The 19,512-nt window shown below is 62.7% G+C and overlaps 3 protein-coding genes across 17 annotated transcripts in view; 1 reads left to right on the top strand and 2 right to left on the bottom strand.

The window, feature by feature from the left end:
* The window catches only part of IKZF3 (IKAROS family zinc finger 3), a 37,958-nt gene extending 34,433 nt beyond the window's left edge, over positions 1 to 3,525 (top strand). For all 11 annotated transcript variants that reach the window (XM_080369330.1, XM_080369325.1, XM_080369327.1 and 8 more), the window contains one exon: positions 466 to 3,525. In XM_080369330.1, the coding sequence (XP_080225456.1) occupies positions 466 to 1,169 (704 nt within the window). In that variant the 3' untranslated portion in view covers positions 1,170 to 3,525. The remainder of the gene's footprint in view (positions 1 to 465) is intronic.
* Positions 3,526 to 5,460: 1,935 nt separating this feature from the next.
* Positions 5,461 to 11,330, bottom strand: RDH8 (retinol dehydrogenase 8). 2 transcript variants are annotated; one of them, XM_080369336.1, is made up of 6 exons: positions 11,021 to 11,330; positions 10,786 to 10,947; positions 9,862 to 10,041; positions 9,685 to 9,778; positions 9,411 to 9,594; positions 5,461 to 8,746 (listed from the first exon to the last, which is right to left on the bottom strand). In XM_080369336.1, the coding sequence occupies exons 1-6, from the start codon at positions 11,115 to 11,117 to the stop codon at positions 8,507 to 8,509; spliced, it is 957 nt and encodes a 318-aa protein (XP_080225462.1). In that variant the 5' UTR covers positions 11,118 to 11,330; the 3' UTR covers positions 5,461 to 8,506. The 2 variants fall into 2 exon arrangements, with proteins under 2 accessions (XP_080225462.1, XP_080225463.1); XM_080369337.1 differs by lacking the exon at positions 9,862 to 10,041.
* Positions 11,331 to 11,425: 95 nt separating this feature from the next.
* On the bottom strand, positions 11,426 to 18,103 carry GRB7 (growth factor receptor bound protein 7). Of its 4 annotated transcripts, XM_080369321.1 has the most exons (14): positions 16,421 to 18,103; positions 16,130 to 16,271; positions 15,876 to 16,032; positions 15,676 to 15,797; positions 15,511 to 15,588; positions 14,799 to 14,936; positions 14,615 to 14,725; positions 14,385 to 14,483; positions 13,690 to 13,770; positions 13,504 to 13,620; positions 13,365 to 13,425; positions 13,166 to 13,253; positions 12,695 to 12,788; positions 11,426 to 12,607 (listed from the first exon to the last, which is right to left on the bottom strand). In XM_080369321.1, exons 1-14 carry the CDS (start codon positions 16,573 to 16,575, stop codon positions 12,461 to 12,463), a joined length of 1,590 nt encoding a protein of 529 aa, XP_080225447.1. In that variant the 5' UTR covers positions 16,576 to 18,103; the 3' UTR covers positions 11,426 to 12,460. The 4 variants fall into 4 exon arrangements, with proteins under 4 accessions (XP_080225447.1, XP_080225444.1, XP_080225446.1 ...); XM_080369318.1 differs by having other exon boundaries at positions 13,504 to 13,770; XM_080369320.1 differs by having other exon boundaries at positions 13,365 to 13,422; positions 13,504 to 13,770.
* Positions 18,104 to 19,512: the final 1,409 nt, after the last annotated feature.

Here is a 19,512-nt window from a genome sequence, read left to right as displayed (position 1 = left end):
AGAGGGGTATGCTTCTCGGAGGACAAGTCAAGAACAAAAGGTCACAGTCTTGGTACTGAAAATGGAGTATTTTGGTTCATTATCAATTAGCTCTTTTACAAATATTTTCATTAATGATTATTTACCTTTTTCCAGAAAAAAGATGAGAGAAGTTAATGTATAGAAGCTTTGATAATAGTCTCCCCCTTAAATCCCAGAATAATTAAAAAAAAAAAATGACGATTTGTCCAGTAAGTATCCTCACCACTTCCTCTATTAATTTTTTTTTGTTTCCTTGAGCTTTAAAAAAACCAACAAACCCTCCCCCCCACCCCCCCCGCCACTTGTGTATATGAACAGCCTCTTTCAGCAGAGAACATTTCATGCCTCTATTTTCCAGTCACTACTGCCATTTAGAAAAGGCATCATGAAGTTTAAATCCTTCTTTGCACACCCAGGTAATTTAATCTCTCTCCTCTCTTGCAGGTGAGAAGCGACATAGTTTTGATGTTAATTATAATTCAAGTTTCATGTACGAAAAGGAAAGCGATGTAATGCAAGGACGCATGATGGACCAGGCCATAAACAATGCCATCACCTACCTCGGGGCAGAAGCCTTGCGCCCTCTTGTGCAGACGCCGCCAGCTCCCACCTCTGAAATGGTCCCCGTCATCAGCAGCCTGTACCCCATCCCGCTGACCCGCGCCGACGTGTCCAACGGCACCTCGCAGGATGCAGAGAAGAGCCACCCCCACCTAAGGGACAAAAGCCTGTCTTCTGACAGAGGCCTCTCCCCAAACAACAGTGGCCAAGACTCCACAGACACTGACAGCAACCACGAGGAGCGGCAGAATCCCACCTTCCACCAAAGCCCGATGATCGCCGCTCAGGCCCGCAACGGCCTCCAGTCCTTCAAGGATTTCCCGAGGCCATACGACATAATCAAGCCACCTGCCATATGCCCCCGCGATGCCTTTAAGGTCATCAACAAGGAAGGGGAAGCCATCGGGGTCTACCGGTGTGACCATTGCCGTGTTCTTTTTTTGGATTATGTGATGTTCACCATCCACATGGGCTGCCACGGGTTCCGCGATCCCTTCGAGTGTAACGTCTGCGGGTACAGAAGCCACGACCGATACGAATTTTCCTCACACATAGCGCGAGGAGAGCACCGAGTAGTGCTCAAATAACAGGACCAGGTTTCCGACAGCAAATCTTTGGTTTAGATTGGAGGGGAGGCTTGTTTGTTTGTTTTTGAATTAGTATAAAGAAAAGTAATTGAGTATTTTTCTATGCCAGTTTTTGAATGAGTGTCACAGGGAGGTGACACCTTTGAAAATTTTTCTTTAGCAAATAATTCAGTGTTCTGTAGCATCTATGCCTAGCTGCTGTGGTGAGCAGTACTGTATAAAATACTAGGAGCCAAGACCGATTTTTATATGAACTTTTATTTTTGTGAAAATTAAGAGCCATTTAAGATGGGTTTTTTTATTTTTTAATATGCATTTGGGTTTAGAATATATGCTTTAACTCAGCGCAAAAGGTTTTTACGCCCCAGTTTCCCTGCTCGGTCAGGTGTATAGTCAGAATTATATAGGAGGAGTTTTCTCTAGCTGTTACGTGCCGGGTGGTCTTCAAATGCCTAATCACCGAAACAGGGAGAACGCGTGTCTGGGAAGGATTATTAATTCCTCTTTAAAGGTTTTCCCCTAAGTCTTAAAGAGCATGTGGCCCCACCACACTTTCATTTTTCTTACCCCTCTGTTCACTTTCTTTAAAGTCACTCCCACATGTCTCTTACTCAGTAATAGCAAAATAAGAAATGAGACCTATTTTGGTGTTGGGGTTTTTTAACTGTATGCATTTTTGGGATACCCAGTTGAGGTCATCGGTTGGCTCATCCATGCAGTCTGGGGGAAATCCTGATTTTTCACTGATGGAAAGTCCTCCTTTCTGATGGGTGCCAAAAGCCAGGATGAAACTGTGCTGCTCACTGTGCCCCTGCCTTGCTCCTGCTCAGCTCCAGCAGCAGAACTGGTGGCCGTGCTGTCCAGCCCGCGGCCAGCCCTGGCACTCAACATCCCTGCGGACGGCGGGACACCTTGGGCTCGGAGCGGGAGTCACCCTGTCCTGGCAGCAAACACCGTGAGAATCTGCATACATGAATGTGTGGGAGCTGACAGCTCAATCACGCTGTCTGGTTTTATGTGGGGATATCCCTCAGAGTGAAATGTGCTGTTTTGCAAAATGAGTATTTACCATTACTTTGAAGCTGGTTTTTAAAATAGTTCTTTTAATCTGATCATTGCTCTGCAGCTGTATTATTAGTCACTGTGCTGAAGATATGAATTTGATAACAGTTTTGCTGAGTGAATGTTTATTCTTTGCAAAGTATTTTTGTATAATGTAGAGTTAGGTGTGTTCTGATGGACTTTTTTGCATCCATTGTATGGTTTGATACCTACGTTGCTTTTGTACGTTTTCAGCATTGCTGTGCCAATATCCGTGGTGATCCATCCATTTCCACGAGGGAAGGTTGGACCACAGAGACAAGGCTCAAGAAATAATGAATTTCATTCCTCCCTCTGGCCTGGGCTCACTTTTTTGGCTCAAATACTTTCTGCCTCCCTGGGTTTTAAGGTTAAAAAAAAAAATTGTATTAATTTTCCCGATAATGGTACGTCTGAAGAAAGATAAATTAGTCTGCAGTGTGCTTGAGTAGCTGAAGAAGTGCTAGATCCTACATCTTGCTTATCGTTCGGGGTAAGGAGAACTATTTTCCTGCCTTGTGTGATGTCCTGTGTGTAGTTATAAACTAGGTTTAGGATCTTTTCCGATAACCGGTTTCCCATCATGAGGCACGTGATGAATTCATCTTCCCCGATGAATTGTCACGCTGTGACAGCCAGGCTGCAGTTCCAACCAGGGCTTAACGTGACTGCTGGAGGATTGCAGCCAGCAGGCTGGACTGGGAAAGGCTTCAGCCAATTCCATAGCTCCATCCCTCCTGCTGCATTTTCGGGGGGAAGCACCCAAGTTACACGCACACCGTGGCTGCTGAATGTGCTCCTCAGGGTTCCGCAGAAACGAAGAAGATGACGCATAATAAAACGTAACTTGTCATTTGCACAGGAAGCTCCTCAGCTCGCCGAACGTGTGACACGCAGCACCGCCGCTGGCTTTCTCACGCTGCCACCGAATCCTTGAAAACACTCCGCAGATTACTGTCCCGCTCCTCACTTCCCGCCAGGCAGGGCCTCGGCCACCTACCCTTGCTTCCCAGATAAGGTGAGCATCCAACCGTGAGGAATGCCGCCAGGTTTTTGAAGGGAAGGAGGGATGGGTTTGGAGTGCCTGGCCCAGACGGCACCGTTTTCCCACTGCTGCCAGGGCAGAGTCAGGATTTCGAGGCAGACTGAACCGAAAGAAGTTCCCTGTGCTGTCTGGCGTTGACAAGCCATAACCTCCTGGAGGTTATCGTTGAGCAGTCGCGTGTTGTGGAATTTCAACCCGGTCTTTTATTAAAACGTAGATATATTTTTATGAGTACCGTTGATCTGCTGTGTGATGCTCGTTGAGCGTGTGCCTGCGCCTCCCTGAAGCAGGGCCAGAGCCTGCCTGAGCCGTGGCCTGGGAGCGGGCCTGGAGCGCTAGGCTCGGCGCTCGGATCAGCCCCTCGGCATCTTCCCTTCACGGCAGGGACCCCTCTGGCACAGCCCACCGGGTCCCACAGCACTGCCCCAGGGGCTGGGACCCTCCCTCAGGGGCCAAGCCCCGGCATGGGAGGCAGGGAGCCCGTGGGGCTGCGTGCAGCCTCGGGCAGGTCTCTGAGCTCCAGGAGCTTTGCGAATCACTTCTTCTGGGCAAACAGAGGGGCAAAATCTGCTGGTAGTTGCTGTGAGCCTGATTTATTCTGCTCCTGCTTTGGTTTTCTTGGTATGAAACAAATTTCTGCTCAGACCATTCTCTTTGACCATGCTCCAGCCAGCTGTTTCATCTGTCTCCGCTTGGTTTCTTTCTCTGCTGATGAATTATACCTAAACAGCAGGCAGCACAACAGCAGGAGGCTCAGCAATCCAGCTTTTAGCATTAAAGAATGAGCCTCTTGTGCTTAAAACTTTATTGAATTTTTTAAAAGTTTCCATAAACTCCTGTGTACCTAATAGTTAACAGGACCTGGGCGCTGCTCTGTTCCCCTGCTCTCCCATGGCCAAAGCTCATTCTTTCAGCCACAAAAGCAGAGGCGCTGGGTGACGCTCAGAGCCCAAAGGTGAACAGCAGATCCTGGCTGACAAGCGGGAGCGGAGCGCCGGGGCCGGAGCTGCTCCCGTCTATTGCCGCTGGGATCTGTAAATCATGATGATGTGATGGAAGCCATGACCAGCGCGCAGCCGTGGTGCTTCCACGCGGGGCTGCCGAGCCGATGGCAGAACACTGACTAGTTACTCAGCGGAGTGCTGATACCCTCTGAGATGTAAAGCTAAAGTAGTCTGCTCCTCTAACTGCTGAAAAATGGTATTGGGTTTTAGTTTTGGTTAACAGATGAATGCTACGGTCCAAGGAAACGCGCCCTTCTCTGACCTGGCACTGCCACGACTCTCCTTGTCTCCCCAGCAAGCGCAGGACATGCATTCCCAGGAGGGGAACAGCCCAAAGTCACCCCCGTAGAGCAGAAGCGATTCCCGCGGGATGCCCTGGACACCAAGCCGAGCGTGCAGGCAGCTGCTGCCAGCCTCAGGACTCGCTCCTTGTGACTTGATCTGTCACAACGTGCCATCCTCCTCGCCCTGGTGTTACCAAGCACAGTCACAGCGAAACCAGGCTCCGGCAGAAGTGTGGAGGAGCCGTGGCGGTGGCCGGGTGCTGAGCCACGGTGCTGGTGCACACCGGAGGCTGGGTTTGTGCCTGGGATTGCAGGCGCCTGCGGGTGACGCTGGGTGGGCATCACGCTGCCCTCGTGCAGGGTGTCCCCCGGCTGGCAGCGCCAGGGAAAGGAGTGTCGAGGAAGGGGATGGTGGAAGGGGCACGTGCCCCTTGAATTCCTCCCCACGCAGCCACGCTCTCACTGGTAGGATCGCTGGGGGTCCCGCCATCCACAGGGGGATGAGCCTGCATGCCCAGCAGCCCAGGGAGGGGGGCAAGGAAACTCCCAGCCCCACGTGCCTGGACCCCCTCCAGGCCGGCTTCAATGCTGGAGGCATGGCTGCTCCGTGGGCTCGGGCTTTCCGTGGGGCAACGGGAGTTGCGCCCACCGTGCCAGAGCGTGTCCGTCCGATGGAAACACGCCGGCAGGCGGGGAGGGGGCAGGCTGACGCCAACCCTCCCACAGCCCTTTTTTAGCACCTGTTTTAGCAGGTTGGTGTTGCTCATGCTTATTTCATACCCTCCCGACGCCTTCTACCATGAGAAGCTGGACACGCTTGAAAAACAGAAAAGGAAAAAAAAAAAAAAACCAAACCCAAAAAGAAAGTCACAGGATCCTTCTTTTTTTTTTTTTTTTTTTCTTTTACCTTCACCTTCACTTCCTCCCTCGCCTGGGTGAAACGCAAGCGCCAAGAGTTATTTTCCCCTCGCTGCGACGCTGCCAGGTGACTCGGAAGGACTGGGTGAAACGCTGCCAGCGCTCGCAGCTCCAGGCTGAGCCAGGGGGCTCGGCGCTGGGGGGCAGCGAATCCCACAGTGTATCCCCAGCCCGGCTTTTCCCGGAATAGAAGCTGTTTGGACACTAACTCACCACCCAGCCCTCTCCTGCCTGGAACCAAAGACCCTTTCAAGCACCAGGCTTATAAAAACGTTGGGTTGGTGTGATGACAGAGATCCTTATCTGCTGATATGCTGTAATTATGATAGAGCAGCGAGGAACTCGTTTCCCTCATCATGTTGAAACACGCTTTGTAACGCACAAAAATATCCTATAAAACTTTTCCGGGTGCTGAGCTGCATCCTCTGAGCATCCTGGCCAGCTCCTGCTCCCCGTCACGGAGCGGTCCAGCACCCGAAGACCAGCAGTGCTGGGAGAGGCGAGAGGGTGCGGGAGGACTGAGTCACCTCCGTCACCTCCTCCTTGTCCCAGTTCCCCAGCCTCTGGCTGAGTCACGCTCCCCCGCGCCATCCCACTGCGGACCTCCCCAGCGTTTTCCAGCCCTCTGCGTGGGCTGGGTGGCTCTGCCGGGCTCCTCTTGTCCCCAGGGAGGGTGTGGGGCTCCCCAAAGCTGGGGGGCAAGGCGTGAACAGGGCACGGGGCCACCTCTGTGCTCCTCTTGGGGGGCTGAGCAACAAGGGGGTGGGGGTCTTGCAAGTGCCCCCCACGCTGGCACTGCCAAGGGGGAAGCTTTGCAGCCACGGGTGCAGGCAGCAAGCAGGGACAGGGCCGCGGCTGTCCCCGTGGCACCACGGTGGGGACAGCAGGTTCACGTCACGCCTGATGCCCCCCTCGCTTCGCCGGGAGGGAAGTGAAGCCCCCGGGGAGCCGCGCACTCCTGTGCCACCGCCATTCCCTCCGGCGGGGTTATATCTGGCACCGCATTTGCATCGCAGCAAGGCAGCGCACCTGGGCAGCGCGCGCAACCCTCGGGGGACCGACGGCGCGGGGAGCGGCTGCTGATTGTCACACGCCAGGGCCAGGAAAGTCCCGACAGACGATTGTTTTGAGAAGAACCTGCTTGTACCCCACGAGCGGCCTCGGCCCCTCGGATGCAGCCCCCCACCGGCGGGGCTGTGCCCATGGCGGGGATGTTCCTGGCCTCTGCAGTGGCGCCCCACAACCGGGGACGATGGTCCCAAGCTGGTGGTGATGCTCCTCAGCCATAGCCATGGCCCCGGCGCCCCCCACCAATGGAGAACCCCCCCTCCCCAGGCCACAGCAGCTCCATTTCCCCCCTCGCTTCACCCAGGACCCCCTTCCCACCACGGGCGTTGGTGAGATGGGCTGTGAGTGGGGCTGTGGGGTGTTGGGGATGATCCTGCCGCCCCCCTTCCCCCTCACTGCTGCTTTCCTGGGGAACTGGGGGCACCGTGGGGCTGGGGGTGTCTGGGGGGGGTCCTGCCCTCCTTCTCAGCCCCATTTCCCACAGCTGTGGCTCTGGTGGGGGGCCCCCCCTCGTTGTTCCCTGAGGCCTGGCGTAGCCCCCCCTACCCCCCCTCCCTAACCCCTGGAGCGGAGAAAGTTAGTCAAATCTGCAGAAACCACAGCGGGGGGGAAGGGGGGGCTGATTCTCCGCCACCGCTTTGATGTCACCCTTGCACGACCCGCAGGTGCTGCACCGTTGCCATAGCCCCAGCGCCACGGTCCCCACCGCTGCTTTGCCATCAACCCGTGCAAAAAGGGGGGGATAATGCAAAAATATTTCCTTTCCCCCCACCATCGTCTTGTCCCCAAGGTGCCTGGAGCCAGCCAGACCCACACGAGCTGGTGCACGGTGCTGCAGCTGCCATCCAGCTCCTCGCACATGGGGCTGGGGGTCCTGGCAGGGGTTTGGGGGAGGCTACACTGAGGACCCCGCATCCCCGCCACACCTGCATCCCTGCACCCTCCATCCTGGGCACCGGCGAGGCTGTGCGGTGTCCCTGGCTCCGGCGCAGCTGCAGTGGGAAGCGTGGTGGGAGCCAGGAAGGTTTCTGAGAAATGGCCCCACGGCACTGAATCATGCCGGGCCTCCCTGCGGTTTCCCCCTGCTCTCACCTCCTGGGTGCTGTCACGCCAGGCGCCCACACGCAAGCACCCTGCACCCAGCACGGGGGGTGGCACAGGCTGCACCCCCCCTCCCTGCCATCCCCCTTCCCGAGCTGGTGGGGAGCCCCCAGAGCAGCACAGGGTGCTGGGGTCCCCCTGACATGCCTGCCTCTGCTGCCTGGCCTGCGCCCACCATGCACGCTGCACCCCTGCACCCATCCTGCACCCAGAAACCCTGCACCCAGCAATCTACACGCTCTGCACCAGTCCCTGCAGCCCCTTTGCACCCCCTCTTTACACCCCCATGCACCCGCTGGACACACCGCGCACCCTTCGCACCCTGCTGCCATCCCTGCACCCCCTGCACCCAGCGCTGCAGCCGAGCTGCACCAGCGCCCTGCAGCCCCCTGTGCCGGCCCAGTGCCGGGGGCTCGGTGCTGGCGGGGGGGTGACACAGTGCAGTATGGGACCCCCACACACAGGGCACTGCTGACCCCACAGCCATGGCTGGGGGAAGGGGGACGCGGCCATCGCTGGGGACAGAACCAGGGCCCCAGGGTGCTGCACGCCCCTGGGTGCAAGGGGATGGGGGGGGTCTGGGTGCCCCCAGAGAGCAGGAGGCTGGGGGGGGGCAGCTGCTAGCCCTTCCCAGCCCCTTCACGGCCGCTGCACTCTCAGAGGAAGCTGCTCTGCTTTTTCACCTGGCACTGGTTAAAAATACCACTCCCGATTTTAATGCGGCGGTGGCGGGCACTATTTCGGGCCAGGAAGCGAAACCCCCCGCAGGTCCAGCCCCACTCACCCCCCACCTCCGAGCTGCCCCCCGAAGGGAGCCGGGTACCGGGGGTTGGGGGTCTATCTGAAGCCCAACAGCCGGACACCCTCCTTCACCTTCTGGGCTTTCCAGCGGAGCAGGCGGATGGTGCGGAGGCTGAGCCGCAGCACTGCGTCGTACTTGAACACCAGCTTGTAGAAAGCATCGGTCATGAGGGCGCCGCTGGGGTCGGCGTGCTTCAGCGCGGCCATCGGCGTGTACGCCACATTGGTCTGATGCCGGAAGGGTGGCCGAGCCGCCTCGATCACCCGCAGTGTGTGCTGCACATAGGGACATCACTGTCCCCTTCCTGCCCCCATCTCCTCCCTCTTCTTCCCATCCCATCCCAGCCCATCCCCATTCCCATTTCCATCCCCATCTCATCCTATCTGCATCCCATCCCCAACCTCATTTCCACCCCATCCCATCCCCATTCCCATTTCTATCCCATCCCATCCCCATTCCCAATCCCATTCCCATCCCATCCTATCCCCAACCCTTTTCCACTCCCATCCCATCCTATCCCCTTGCCCATCCCCAACCCCATCCCATTCCATCCCAAACCCATTCCCATCCCATCTCCTTTCCATTCCCATCCCATCTCCTTCCCATTCCCATCCCATCTCCTTCCCATTCCCATCCTATCCTATCCCCAACCACATCCCACCTGATCCCATCCCCATTCCCATCCCCCACTCCCATCCCATCCCAACCCCATCCCCATCCACCCCCATTCCCAGCTGGGCTCAGCCCCATCAGGATGGAGCTGAGGGGGAAGGAGTTGTTGGAGCAGGACCCCTGCTCTGCTGCCAGCTGGGGGTCGCTGCTCCTCGTTAGGGCTAATTGAGGCTTCTCTAAAGAGCCCAGCCCAGCTGGGGGTTGCCAGGCTGGGGGGTGGGAAGAGGGCAGCCCCCCTCCTGGCAGGGCCACCTGCCCGCCTGTCACCTCCGCGATGTCCTCAGGGGTCTGGCCCAGGCTGGCGAAGACGTCCCTGGAGTTCCTCAGGTAGAGGTTGGTGAAGATGTCGGCCGTCTCAGGGTCGGTCCGTGAGTAGTCGGCGCGTTTGGCTTCCTCGTACAACTTCATCTCGAACTCCGTCGTCACCGGCCCTGGCTCCACCAGGCTGATCCTGCCCAGGGATGGGGCACTGGGGACCCCGACACCCCCCAAACCCCTCCGCCCCGGGGGGGCCGTGCCCACCACCAGCCCCTGGACTCACGCCACATTGAAGCGCAGTGCCTGCACCACCAGGCTCTCGCAGAAACCCTCCACCGCAAACTTGGAGGCTGCGTAGATGTCGTTGAAGACGATGCCTGGAATGGGTGGAGGGGGTCCCGGTCAGGGTTGGGGCGGGGGGGGGTTGTTGGTTCCACCAGGGTGCCCCATCCTCCCCTACCCTGCAGGCCCATGATGCTGCTGATGACCACGATGTGCCCCCCGCGGCGGCGCTTCATGTCGGGCAAGACCTCCTTGACCAGGCGGACGAGGCCGAAGAAGTTGGTGTCCATGAGGCTCTGCATGGCTGCCAGGCTCTGGCACTCCAGGGGGCCAGCCATGCCCACCCCGGCGTTGCTGACTGTGGGCACGGGGCATCAGTGGGGTGTCCCCCATGCAGGGGCCTCCTGCACCCAGTGCTGAAGGTCCCCAGTGCTCAGAGGGTCCCCAGCATGGGATGCCCTGGGTGTGGAGGATCCCTGGGACATGGGGTGGCACCAGCACAGAGGGTCACTGGTGCAGGATGTCGCTGGTGTGTGGTGTCAGGGGGTCCCTGGTGCACGAGGTGTCCCCAGCACAGAGGGTCCCTGGCATGGAGGGTCCCTGGTGTGTGGGGTCAGGGGGTCCCTGGGACACGGGGTGGCCCCAGCACAGAGGGTCCCTGGCATGGAGGGTCCCTGGTGTGTGGGGTCAGGGGGTCCCTGGGACACGGGGTGGCCCCAGCACAGAGGGTCCCTGGCATGGAGGGTCCCTGGTGTGTGGGGTCAGGGGGTCCCTGGGACACGGGGTGGCCCCAGCACAGAGGGTCCCTGGCATGGAGGGTCCCTGGTGTGTGGGGTCAGGGGGTCCCTGGGACACGGGGTGGCCCCAGCACAGAGGGTCCCTGGTGCAGAATGTCTCTGGCATGGAGGGTCCCTGGTGCATGGGATCAGGGAGTCCCTGGTGCATGAGGTGTCCCCAGCACAGAGGGTCCCCAGCATGGGACATGCTCAGCATGGACAACCCCCCATGCACGGGGTGTCCCCAGCATGGAGGCTCCCTGGCATGTGGCCCCCCAGCACGGGGCGCCATGGGGACGCGGTGGGAGGGGGGTGCTGGGGCTCACCCAGGACGTCGATGTGGCGCCCAGGGATGCTGTTGAGGCAGGCGCGGATGGAGTCCTCGTCGCAGACATCCAGCTGCTTGATCTCCAGCGTCCGACCCAGCGCCGGCCCCGCCGCTGCCGCCAGCGCCCCGCTCCTGCCCACGTTCCTCATGGTGGCGATAACTGGGGGCAGAGGCAGCTGAGCCCCGCACGGGGGTCTCCCCTAGGCATGGGGGATCCCCTCAACCCCACTCACCTCGGAAGCGGCGCTGCTTGTCCCGTGCCAGCCTCACCGCCAGCGCCAGCCCGATGCCGGAGGAGCAGCCGGTGATCAGCACCGTCTTTGGAGCCATGGCACCACCGCGGCCCCGCTCCCCGGCCCCCCGCCTTTAATAGCAGCTGGTGCGGCCCCAGCCCCCCCAAACTGGGGCCCTTAATCCTGCCCCACTAATCCCCGCTTGGGGATTTGCCGGCGGCCGCGTGGCTGAGCCGCACGTGGTGCCATGGCGCACAGAGGGGCCTTTGTGCGGGACCAGGGGCACCGCGGGGACACGGCAGGACATGGGGACGCTGCCAGCCGTGTGCACGCTGGCAGTGGGGGGGGTGGGGACGGACCCCCCAAGCACCCCGGCTTTGCCTACAGAGGGGATGAGGCGGAAGCTCTGAAAAAATAACATTTTATTGTCACTGGTATAAAACACGTCACAGTTGAACTGGCCTTGTGGGGACATGGGGGACACAGTGGTGGGTGCCCCCCTCAACCCCCCACCCCCCCTCCCTGGGACCCCACTCCTGGGACTGGGGACCCCCAAGCCCTCCTGGCCTGGGGGTGAGGAGTGCCAGGCCCCCCTGGGGACACTTGGGGACACTTGTGGCTGGTGCTGTGGAGGCGGGGGGGGGGGGCAGAAAGTGCTTGAGTGTGGGGGGGACTGGCAGCGCTGGCACCCCAGGACCCCGGGGGCAGAGCTGGCACCCAGGGCACAGGGTGGGGGGCTGGTGGTGGAGGAGCCATCCTCGTCCCTGCACGTGCTGCGCCAAGCCGGCCCCAATCCTGCCACCCTGTGCCGGGCTGTGCCAAACCACGTCAGTGGTGCTGGGCTGCGCCAAGCCACGCCATATTGGCAGTGCCGGGTTGCGCCGAGCCACACCAGTGGTGCTGGGCTGCGCCAAGCCATGCCATATTGGCAGTGCCGGATTGCGCCGAGCCACACCAGTGGTGCTGGGCTGCGCCAAGCCATGCCAGTGGTGCTGGGCTGTGCCACACCGTACCATATTGGCAGTGCCGGGCTGTGCCAAACCATGCCAGTGGTGCTGGGCTGAACCCAGCCATGCCATATTGGCAGTGCCGGGCTGTGCCAAACCATGCCAGTGGTGCTGGGCTGAACCCAGCCATGCCATATTGGCAGTGCCGGGCTGTGCCAAACCATGCCAGTGGTGCTGGGCTGAACCCAGCCATGCCATGCCGGTGGTGCTGGGCTGTGCCAAACCATGCCAGTGGTGCTGGGCTGAACCCAGCCATGCCATGCCGGTGGTGCTGGGCTGTGCCAAACCATGCCAGTGGTGCTGGGCTGAACCCAGCCATGCCATGCCGGTGGTGCTGGGCTGTGCCAAACCATGCCAGTGGTGCTGGGCTGAACCCAGCCATGCCATGCCGGTGGTGCTGGGCTGAACCAGGCGGTGCCATGCCGGCCGTGACTCAGAGAGCCACGCAGGTGCAGTAGTGCCGCAGCTTGCACGGCAGGATGCCGCGGTTGATCTGGTGAAACTCCACGAGCTGGATGAGGTCGGCGAAGCGGGTCTGCCCATCGTCCATGGTGAAGTAGAGCCGACCCTCCTCCTCGCTCTGCCGGGGGGACCCGTGTGAGGACCCCCTGCCCCCAGCACACGCCGGCAGCCCCCAGCCCCGGCCGGCCCCCGCCCCAGCACTCACCGGCAGGATGAGATAGTGTTTGACCCTCTGCAGGTGGCACAGGGACAGGACGAAGCCCTTGGGGTTGCGCTGGCTCTCCCGCACCAGGAAGACGCTGCCAGTCCCGGGAGGGGGTGTCACTGCTCGCCCCAGGCCCCCTCTTGTCACCCCTGGGGTCCTAGGTGGCCCCCCCAAGCCCTGGGGCACTGTACCCCCTGGGAGCCCCAGGGACCTGTTGTCGTCCCCTGCAGACCCCAAGCTCCTGAGCCCCTGGGGGCTGCAGATCCCCTACAAACCCTGGAGGGGTCCCAGCCCCCTCTGCCATCCCATGCCCCTCCCCCTCCCCACCAAGGCTCCCCCCCATCCACGCAGGCGTCCTGCATCACCCCATGCAAAACTTTATAACCTCGGGGGTCATGTACCCCCCAGGGGTCCCATGCCCCCCCCATGCACCCCAGCGACCCTGACAGCCCCCCCCCCAGGGTCCCATACCCATCCACCAAGCCCTGACGGCCGATGAGCTGCTGGGTGTCCTCCCGGGAGATGCGCCCGTGGAACCAGGGCTGGGTGCGGTGGATGGCTGCGGGGATATGGGTGTCAGGCTCGGGGGGGACCCCCAGCCAAGGCAGGGACCCCCCCTCAGCACAATTCAGATCTGCCAGTTGGGACCCCAGGGGTGGGCACCGCTCACCGGCGCTGAGCGGGGAGCTCTGGCAGGCTGCTGGCAGGCTGTACCGGTGCGTCGTCTTCTTCTGGCCGTGCAAAGCAAGGAGCAGGAGTCAGAGGGGGTCTCAGGGACCCCCCCCTCACACCCCTGCACCCCAACTCACCCTCCAGGCCTGTGCCTCCTCCAGTGCCACCGTCAGCACCTCGCTGGGGTTCTCGATCACCCGTCCCGTGCACCCCGAGAAGTCCATGGCCACCAGCACGTTGTCCGAGACGCTTCGCTGCAGGGGAGCGGGGGGTGACCGTGGGGGTCCCCATGGGGTGGGGGCTGTGGCAGGGGCAGCACTCACCAGGGGTGTGGGGCCAATCCAGGAGGGCTGGCTCAGCCGTGCTTGCGCTTGCTGGTAGTTGCGGTAGAGCTGCATGCCATACTGGGGGGAGCAGCCCCATGAGTTGGGGGGGTCCCATGGGACCTCCACCCCACAGCAGGGTTGGGGAGCACCCAGCTGGCGTGGGGACGGGGACCTCCACGTGCACCCAGTGTGGGGATGGGGACCCCCACATCTACCCAGTGTGGGGATGGGGACACCCATCCTGCATCTTTGCTAGCACAGGGATGGGGACTTCCCCCCAGCATCCCCCTGCATCCTTCTGCATCCCTTCAGCATCCCCCCACATCCCTCCAGCACCCCCTGGACTCTCCCACATCCCCCCAGCATCCCTCCAGCACCCACCTGCATCCCCCTGCATCTCCCCACATCCCTCCAGCATCCCCCTGCATACCTCCACATGCCCCTGCATCCCCCCAGCATCCTCGCCATTCCTCCAGGATCCCTCACAACCCCCCACATCCCCACACATCTCTCCAGCATCCCCCTGCATCCCTCCAGCATCCCCCAGCATCCCTCCAGCATCTCTCTGCATCTTCCAGCATCCCTCCAGCATCTCCCCGCATCCCTCCAGCATCCCTCCAAGTATCCCCCCAGCAATCCCCCACATCCCCCTGGCATGGAGCCAGTGATCCCTCAGTGGGGCCAGGGCTCACCTTGAAGAGGCGGAAAGCTGCCATCCAGCAGCTCCGGCTCTGCTCATCCTCGCTGCAGAGCAGCTTCAGGCCCTTCACGCCGCTCCGCACCTTGGAGGGCTGCGGGGAGAAGCTGGAGCCATCATGGGACAGCCCCAGCCGGCTCTCGAGGGGCAGAGACCCCCTCGGCAGGGGAAAGCACGTGGAAGGACTGGGACCCCCAGCCACCAGCCAGGCAGGGACATCCCCACCTTGATGCAGAAGCCAAACTCAGTGGGCGTCCCGTAGTGCTTCTTGCCCTGCGTCACGTAGTAGATGTTGGACTCTGTGAGGTCGGCGAAGTACTGGAGATGCCGGGGGTCCTGGGGTGGGGTAAGGGGTGTCAGAGCCAGCCCCACCACAGCCCCCCCAAGCTGTGCTCCCACCCGTGCCCACCTTGGAGGTGCCTTTGGTGGAGTAGTAAAGCCCCGAGCGGCGCAGGGAGAAGTAGAAACGCTTCCAGACCTTGCGCCCAGCCTCCCGCAGCTGCAGGAAGCCCTGGACCTCGGGGCAGCTCCCGGAGTTGAGGAAGTTCTGGGGGAAGATGAGGGCTGAGGGGCACGGCGGGGTCCCCATGGCACAGCGCGGTCCCCACGGCACAGCAGGGTCCCCATGGCACAGCAGGGTCCCCATGGCACGGCGGGGTCCCCACGGCACAGCGAGGTCCCCATGGCACAGCAGGGTCCCCATGGCACGGCAGAGTCCCCATGGCACGGCAGAGTCCCCATGGCACAGCAGAGTCCCCATGGCACGGCAGAGTCCCCATGGCACAGCAGGGTCCCCATGGCACAGCAGGGTCCCCATGGCACGGCGGGGTCCCCACGGCACAGCGAGGTCCCCATGGCACAGCAGGGTCCCCATGGCACAGCGGGGTCCCCACGGCACGGCGAGGTCCCCATGGCACAGCAGGGTCCCCATGGCACGGCAGGGTCCCCACGGCACGGCGGGGTCCCCATGGCACAGCGGGGTCCCCATGGCACGGCAGGGTCCCCATGGCACGGCGCGGTCCCCACGGCACAGCAGGGTCCCCATGGCACAGTGGGGTCCCCATGGCACAGTGGGGTCCCCATGGCACAGCAGGTTGCCCCCGGCACGGTGGGGCACATACCTGGATGAGCTCAGAGTGCGCCATGCTCTTATTTGCCTCCAGGCAGCTGGACACCATCACCTCGGGGAAGAAGGACTGCTGGGGGGACAGGGGGGTCAGGGGACACCCACAGGGTACTCAGGGGACACCCGTGTCCCCACGGGCTCTGCTCTGGTGGCCACCTACCGCATTGCTCTTGAAGAGCTCGTACTTGGCGAAGTTCTTGCGGAAAACAAAGCGGCTGTCGGCACCCGGGGGCCAGGAGCTCTGCACCTCCACCACCGACTCGTGGTCCTCCAGGCACCGCTCTGCGGGGGGAGGGGGCTTAGCGGGGAGGGGGCGGTGGGGGGGGACGACCCTAGTGTCGCGTCGTGCCAGCGGCTCACCCAAAGCCAGGTGCTGGTGCAGCTCAACCAGGGCCCAGCTGTGGTCCTGCAGCGCCCGCGTCCTCCGCACCAGCGTCTCGCAGAGCTGCCGCGCCGTCGTCCCCGCCGACACCTCCAGCGAGCGGCACGCGCCGTCCTCGCCGAACACCTTCACCACCTGCCAGCAACGCGCCGGGGCAGGTGTCAGACCCCCCACCCCCCCACGGTGGGGCGAGACCCACGCCTCTCCCCGGCTCCCCGACCCCCTGACTCACGTGGGAGGTGCCTTCTCGGGGGGGTCCCTGCCCCAGGGCTGGGCTGCTGAGGATGGGCGAGTTGGAGGGGCTGCAGAGCTCGGGGAAGGGGTTGGGGATGCTGGGCAGTGACGAGGCGCGCGGCTCCTCCTCCAGCTGCCGGCTGCGGGCACAGAGGGGCTGAGCTCCTGCAGACCCCCGCACCGGCTCCTGCGCCCCCATCCCCATACCTCTCCCCTCCTCCTCGATCTGCTGGACCCCCCCCTCCCCACCTCACCAGGAGACCCTCAGCCTCCAGACCCACCCACCCACCTGCTGCTGTGGATGAAGACGGGCTGGGAGCGTTTGACCTCTGGTGGCCCCTCGCCCCCATCCCACTCGCCAGGGACCCCCTCCTGCTCTGCGCTGCCTGGCCCGGGGGGGTCCTGGAGGCCGCTCCGCTGAGCCCCCCCGTCCATGGCATCCATGGCATTATCTGTGGGGAGAGAACCGGGTCCTGCACCACACGAGGCTCCGGCTGCTCAGCCCCCAGGGCAGCAGGGTCGGGGGTCCGTGGCCACGTGTGAGCAGCCCCCAAGGGGACACCGCGCCCGGCTCTGGTGAGCCACGCTGCACCACCCCGCTGTGGGCAGCCAGTGCCGTGGCACCGTCAGGGGCTGCCCACCCTTGGCACCCACCCCGGGGGGGGTCAGAAAGCCCCTTGTGGTGCCCAGGGTTGAGGTGTCCCCAAGTGTGAGCCTGGGGGTGAGCACAGCCCTCTATGAGCCAACTGAGAATCCCCCGCAGCCTCCCAGCCCATGCGGGACCCTCACCAGTGCCCCCACAGCACCACTGAGAGCTTGGGGGCACCGGGAGGCACCGGCTGAGCGCGGCTGGGTCTGCTGGGGCTGAGCGGGGCTGAGCCAGACTGGGTGAGCTGGGCTGAACTGGGCTGAGCCAGACTGGGTGAGCTAGACTGAGCCGGGCTGAGCCAGACTGGGTGAACTGGGCTGAGCCAGACTGGGTGAGCTGGGCTGAACTGGGCTGAGCTGGGCTGAGCCAGACTGGGTGGACTGGGCTGAGCTGGGCTGATCCAGACTGAGTGACCTGGGCTGAACTGGGCTGAGCTGGGCTGAGCCAGACTGGGCTGAGCTGGGCTGAGCCAGACTGGGTGAGCTGGGCTGAACTGGGCTGAGCTGGGCTGAGCTGGGCTGAGCTGCACCGGGCTGAGCTTTGCCGGGCTGAGCGATGCTGGGCTGAGCTGTGCCAAGCTGAGCCGTGCCAGGCTGAGCCGTGCCGGGCTGAGCTGTGCCAAGCTGAGCCGTGCCAGGCTGAGCCGTGCCAGGCTGAGCTGTGCCAAGCTGAGCCGTGCCAGGCTGAGCCGTGGCGGGCCAGCACGGCGCCGGCGGGAGCAGGAAGCGGCGCATGGCGGCAGCCCAGCCCAGACACCTCCTCGGGTCCGGCCAAACCAGTTCTGGCGGCCGCTCCCAGCTCCACCTCACCACGCTGGCATCCCAGCCGGGGCGGCCGCGCCGGCAGGCCAGGGGCGAGGGAGCCGGCACCCACACCCGCCGTGGGAACTGCCGCGAGCCTGCCTGCCAGCGCGGCCCCCCACGCAGCGGTGCCACCCGGCACCCCTGCCAGGCCACCGGTGCCATCGTCCAGGCGGTGCCGCAGCCCTCGGAGGGTAGGGGGGCACCGGCCAGAGTGCCAGTTTCGGCCCCAAAAAGATTTGCAACCACGGCCCTGGGCCAGCCCTGCCGCGGCATGGCACAGCTTGGCATGGCACAGCTCGGCATGGCACGGCACGGCTTGGCACAGCCGGTGCCACCGCCGGTCCCCTGGGCCAGGCAGGGTCAGGCACAGCCTGGCCACGGTGGCGTGGGGCCGGCTGGCACGTGGCACACGTAACACACGCGCGGCGCCCATGGCCGCGCCGGCGGCACTCGGTGGCTGCGGGCACGCGCACACTGCCGGGGCCGGGATGCCGCACGGGGCCGGGTTAATCATTCACCGCTGCCCGTCCCCATCCCTGTCCCTGTCCCCCGCCCCTGGGCCAGCTCAGGGTCCAAGTCCATGGCCAGGCAGGACCGATGCCATCACGCGGCTGCCACCACCATCCCCATCCCATCCTTGCCCCGCCACGTCCCCAGCCCTGCCCCGGCCATCCCACCGGCACGGACCCTCTGCTCCATCCCGGCTCAGCTGGGGTCTCCCTGCTGGGTCAAGCCCCGGGGTGAGCCTGGGGACACAGGGGACAACTGGGGATCACGTGGGGTGATGCTGCCCATGGTGACACGCAGCGTCACCCCAAGCCATGCAGGGGACACTGGAGGGACTGATGGGGGATGTGACAGATGGGGATCCCGTGGGGTGCTGGGATGGTGGCACAGCCCTGCCACCAGACTGCCAGCCCATCACCGTGGCCTCAGGTCACCCCAGTGCCAGCCCTCTCCTGGTGGCCATGACGGGGCTCTGATGGGGTGGTGGTGATGGTGAGGGGACATGGGGTGTCCCTGGGGTCTGGGACAAACAGGGGGGGGACAGGGACTATGGGGCAAGGGGGCCAGGGCCACCAGGGTTATGGGGTGGGGGACCAGATGGTGTCAGGACTATAGGGCTGGGTCCCAGGGCCACCAGGGTTATGGAGTAGGGGGACCAGGGCCACCGGTTCTAGGGGACAGGGTCCCAGGGCCACCAACAGTAAGGGATGGGGTCTCAGGGCCAGCAGGACTGTGGGACAGGGGGACTGGGGGGTGTTGAGGCTACAGGGTGGGGTCCCAGGGCCACCAGGGCTATAGGGCAGAGGTCCCAAGGCCACCAGGGCTACGAGAAGGGTCCCAGAGCCACCAGGGTTACGGGATGGGGTCCCAGGGCCACCAGGATTAGAGGACAGGGTCCCAGGGCCACTAGGGCTATAGAATGAGATCCCAGGGCTACCAGGATTAGGGGACAGGGACCCAGGGCTCCCAGGGCTAAGGGATGGGGTCCCAGGGCCACCAGGATTAGGGGACAGGGTCTTGGGGCCACGAGAGTTATGGGGTAGGGTGCTAGTGCCACCAGAATTAGGGGACAGGGTCCCAGGGTCACCAGGGTGAAGGGACAGGGTCTCAGGGCCACCAGAGTTATAGGATGGGGTGCCAGGGCCACCAGAATTAGGGGACAGGGTCCCAGGGTCACCAGGGCTACAGGATGGCGTCCCAAGGCCACCAGGATTAGGGGACAGGGTCCCAGGGTCACCAGGCCTAAGGGGCAGGGTCCCAGGGCCACCAGCTGTGGGCAGGGGTCCCGGTGGGCGCTCAGGTGGTGGGACAGGGCTCCCCCGGCCAGGGGGCTGTGGGGTGGCGGCGGCGACAAGGCCGTGCCGGGGCAGCGGGGGAGGAGGAAGAGTTGGGAGGAAGGTGGGAGGGAAGAGGTGGGGGCGC

The sequence above is a fragment of the Falco punctatus genome, assembly GCF_963210335.1.
Source record: "Falco punctatus genome assembly, chromosome: 19".
Lineage (NCBI taxonomy): Eukaryota > Metazoa > Chordata > Aves > Falconiformes > Falconidae > Falco > Falco punctatus.
Note: the sequence above shows the minus strand (reverse complement) of the source record. Positions and strands in the feature narration are given on the sequence as shown.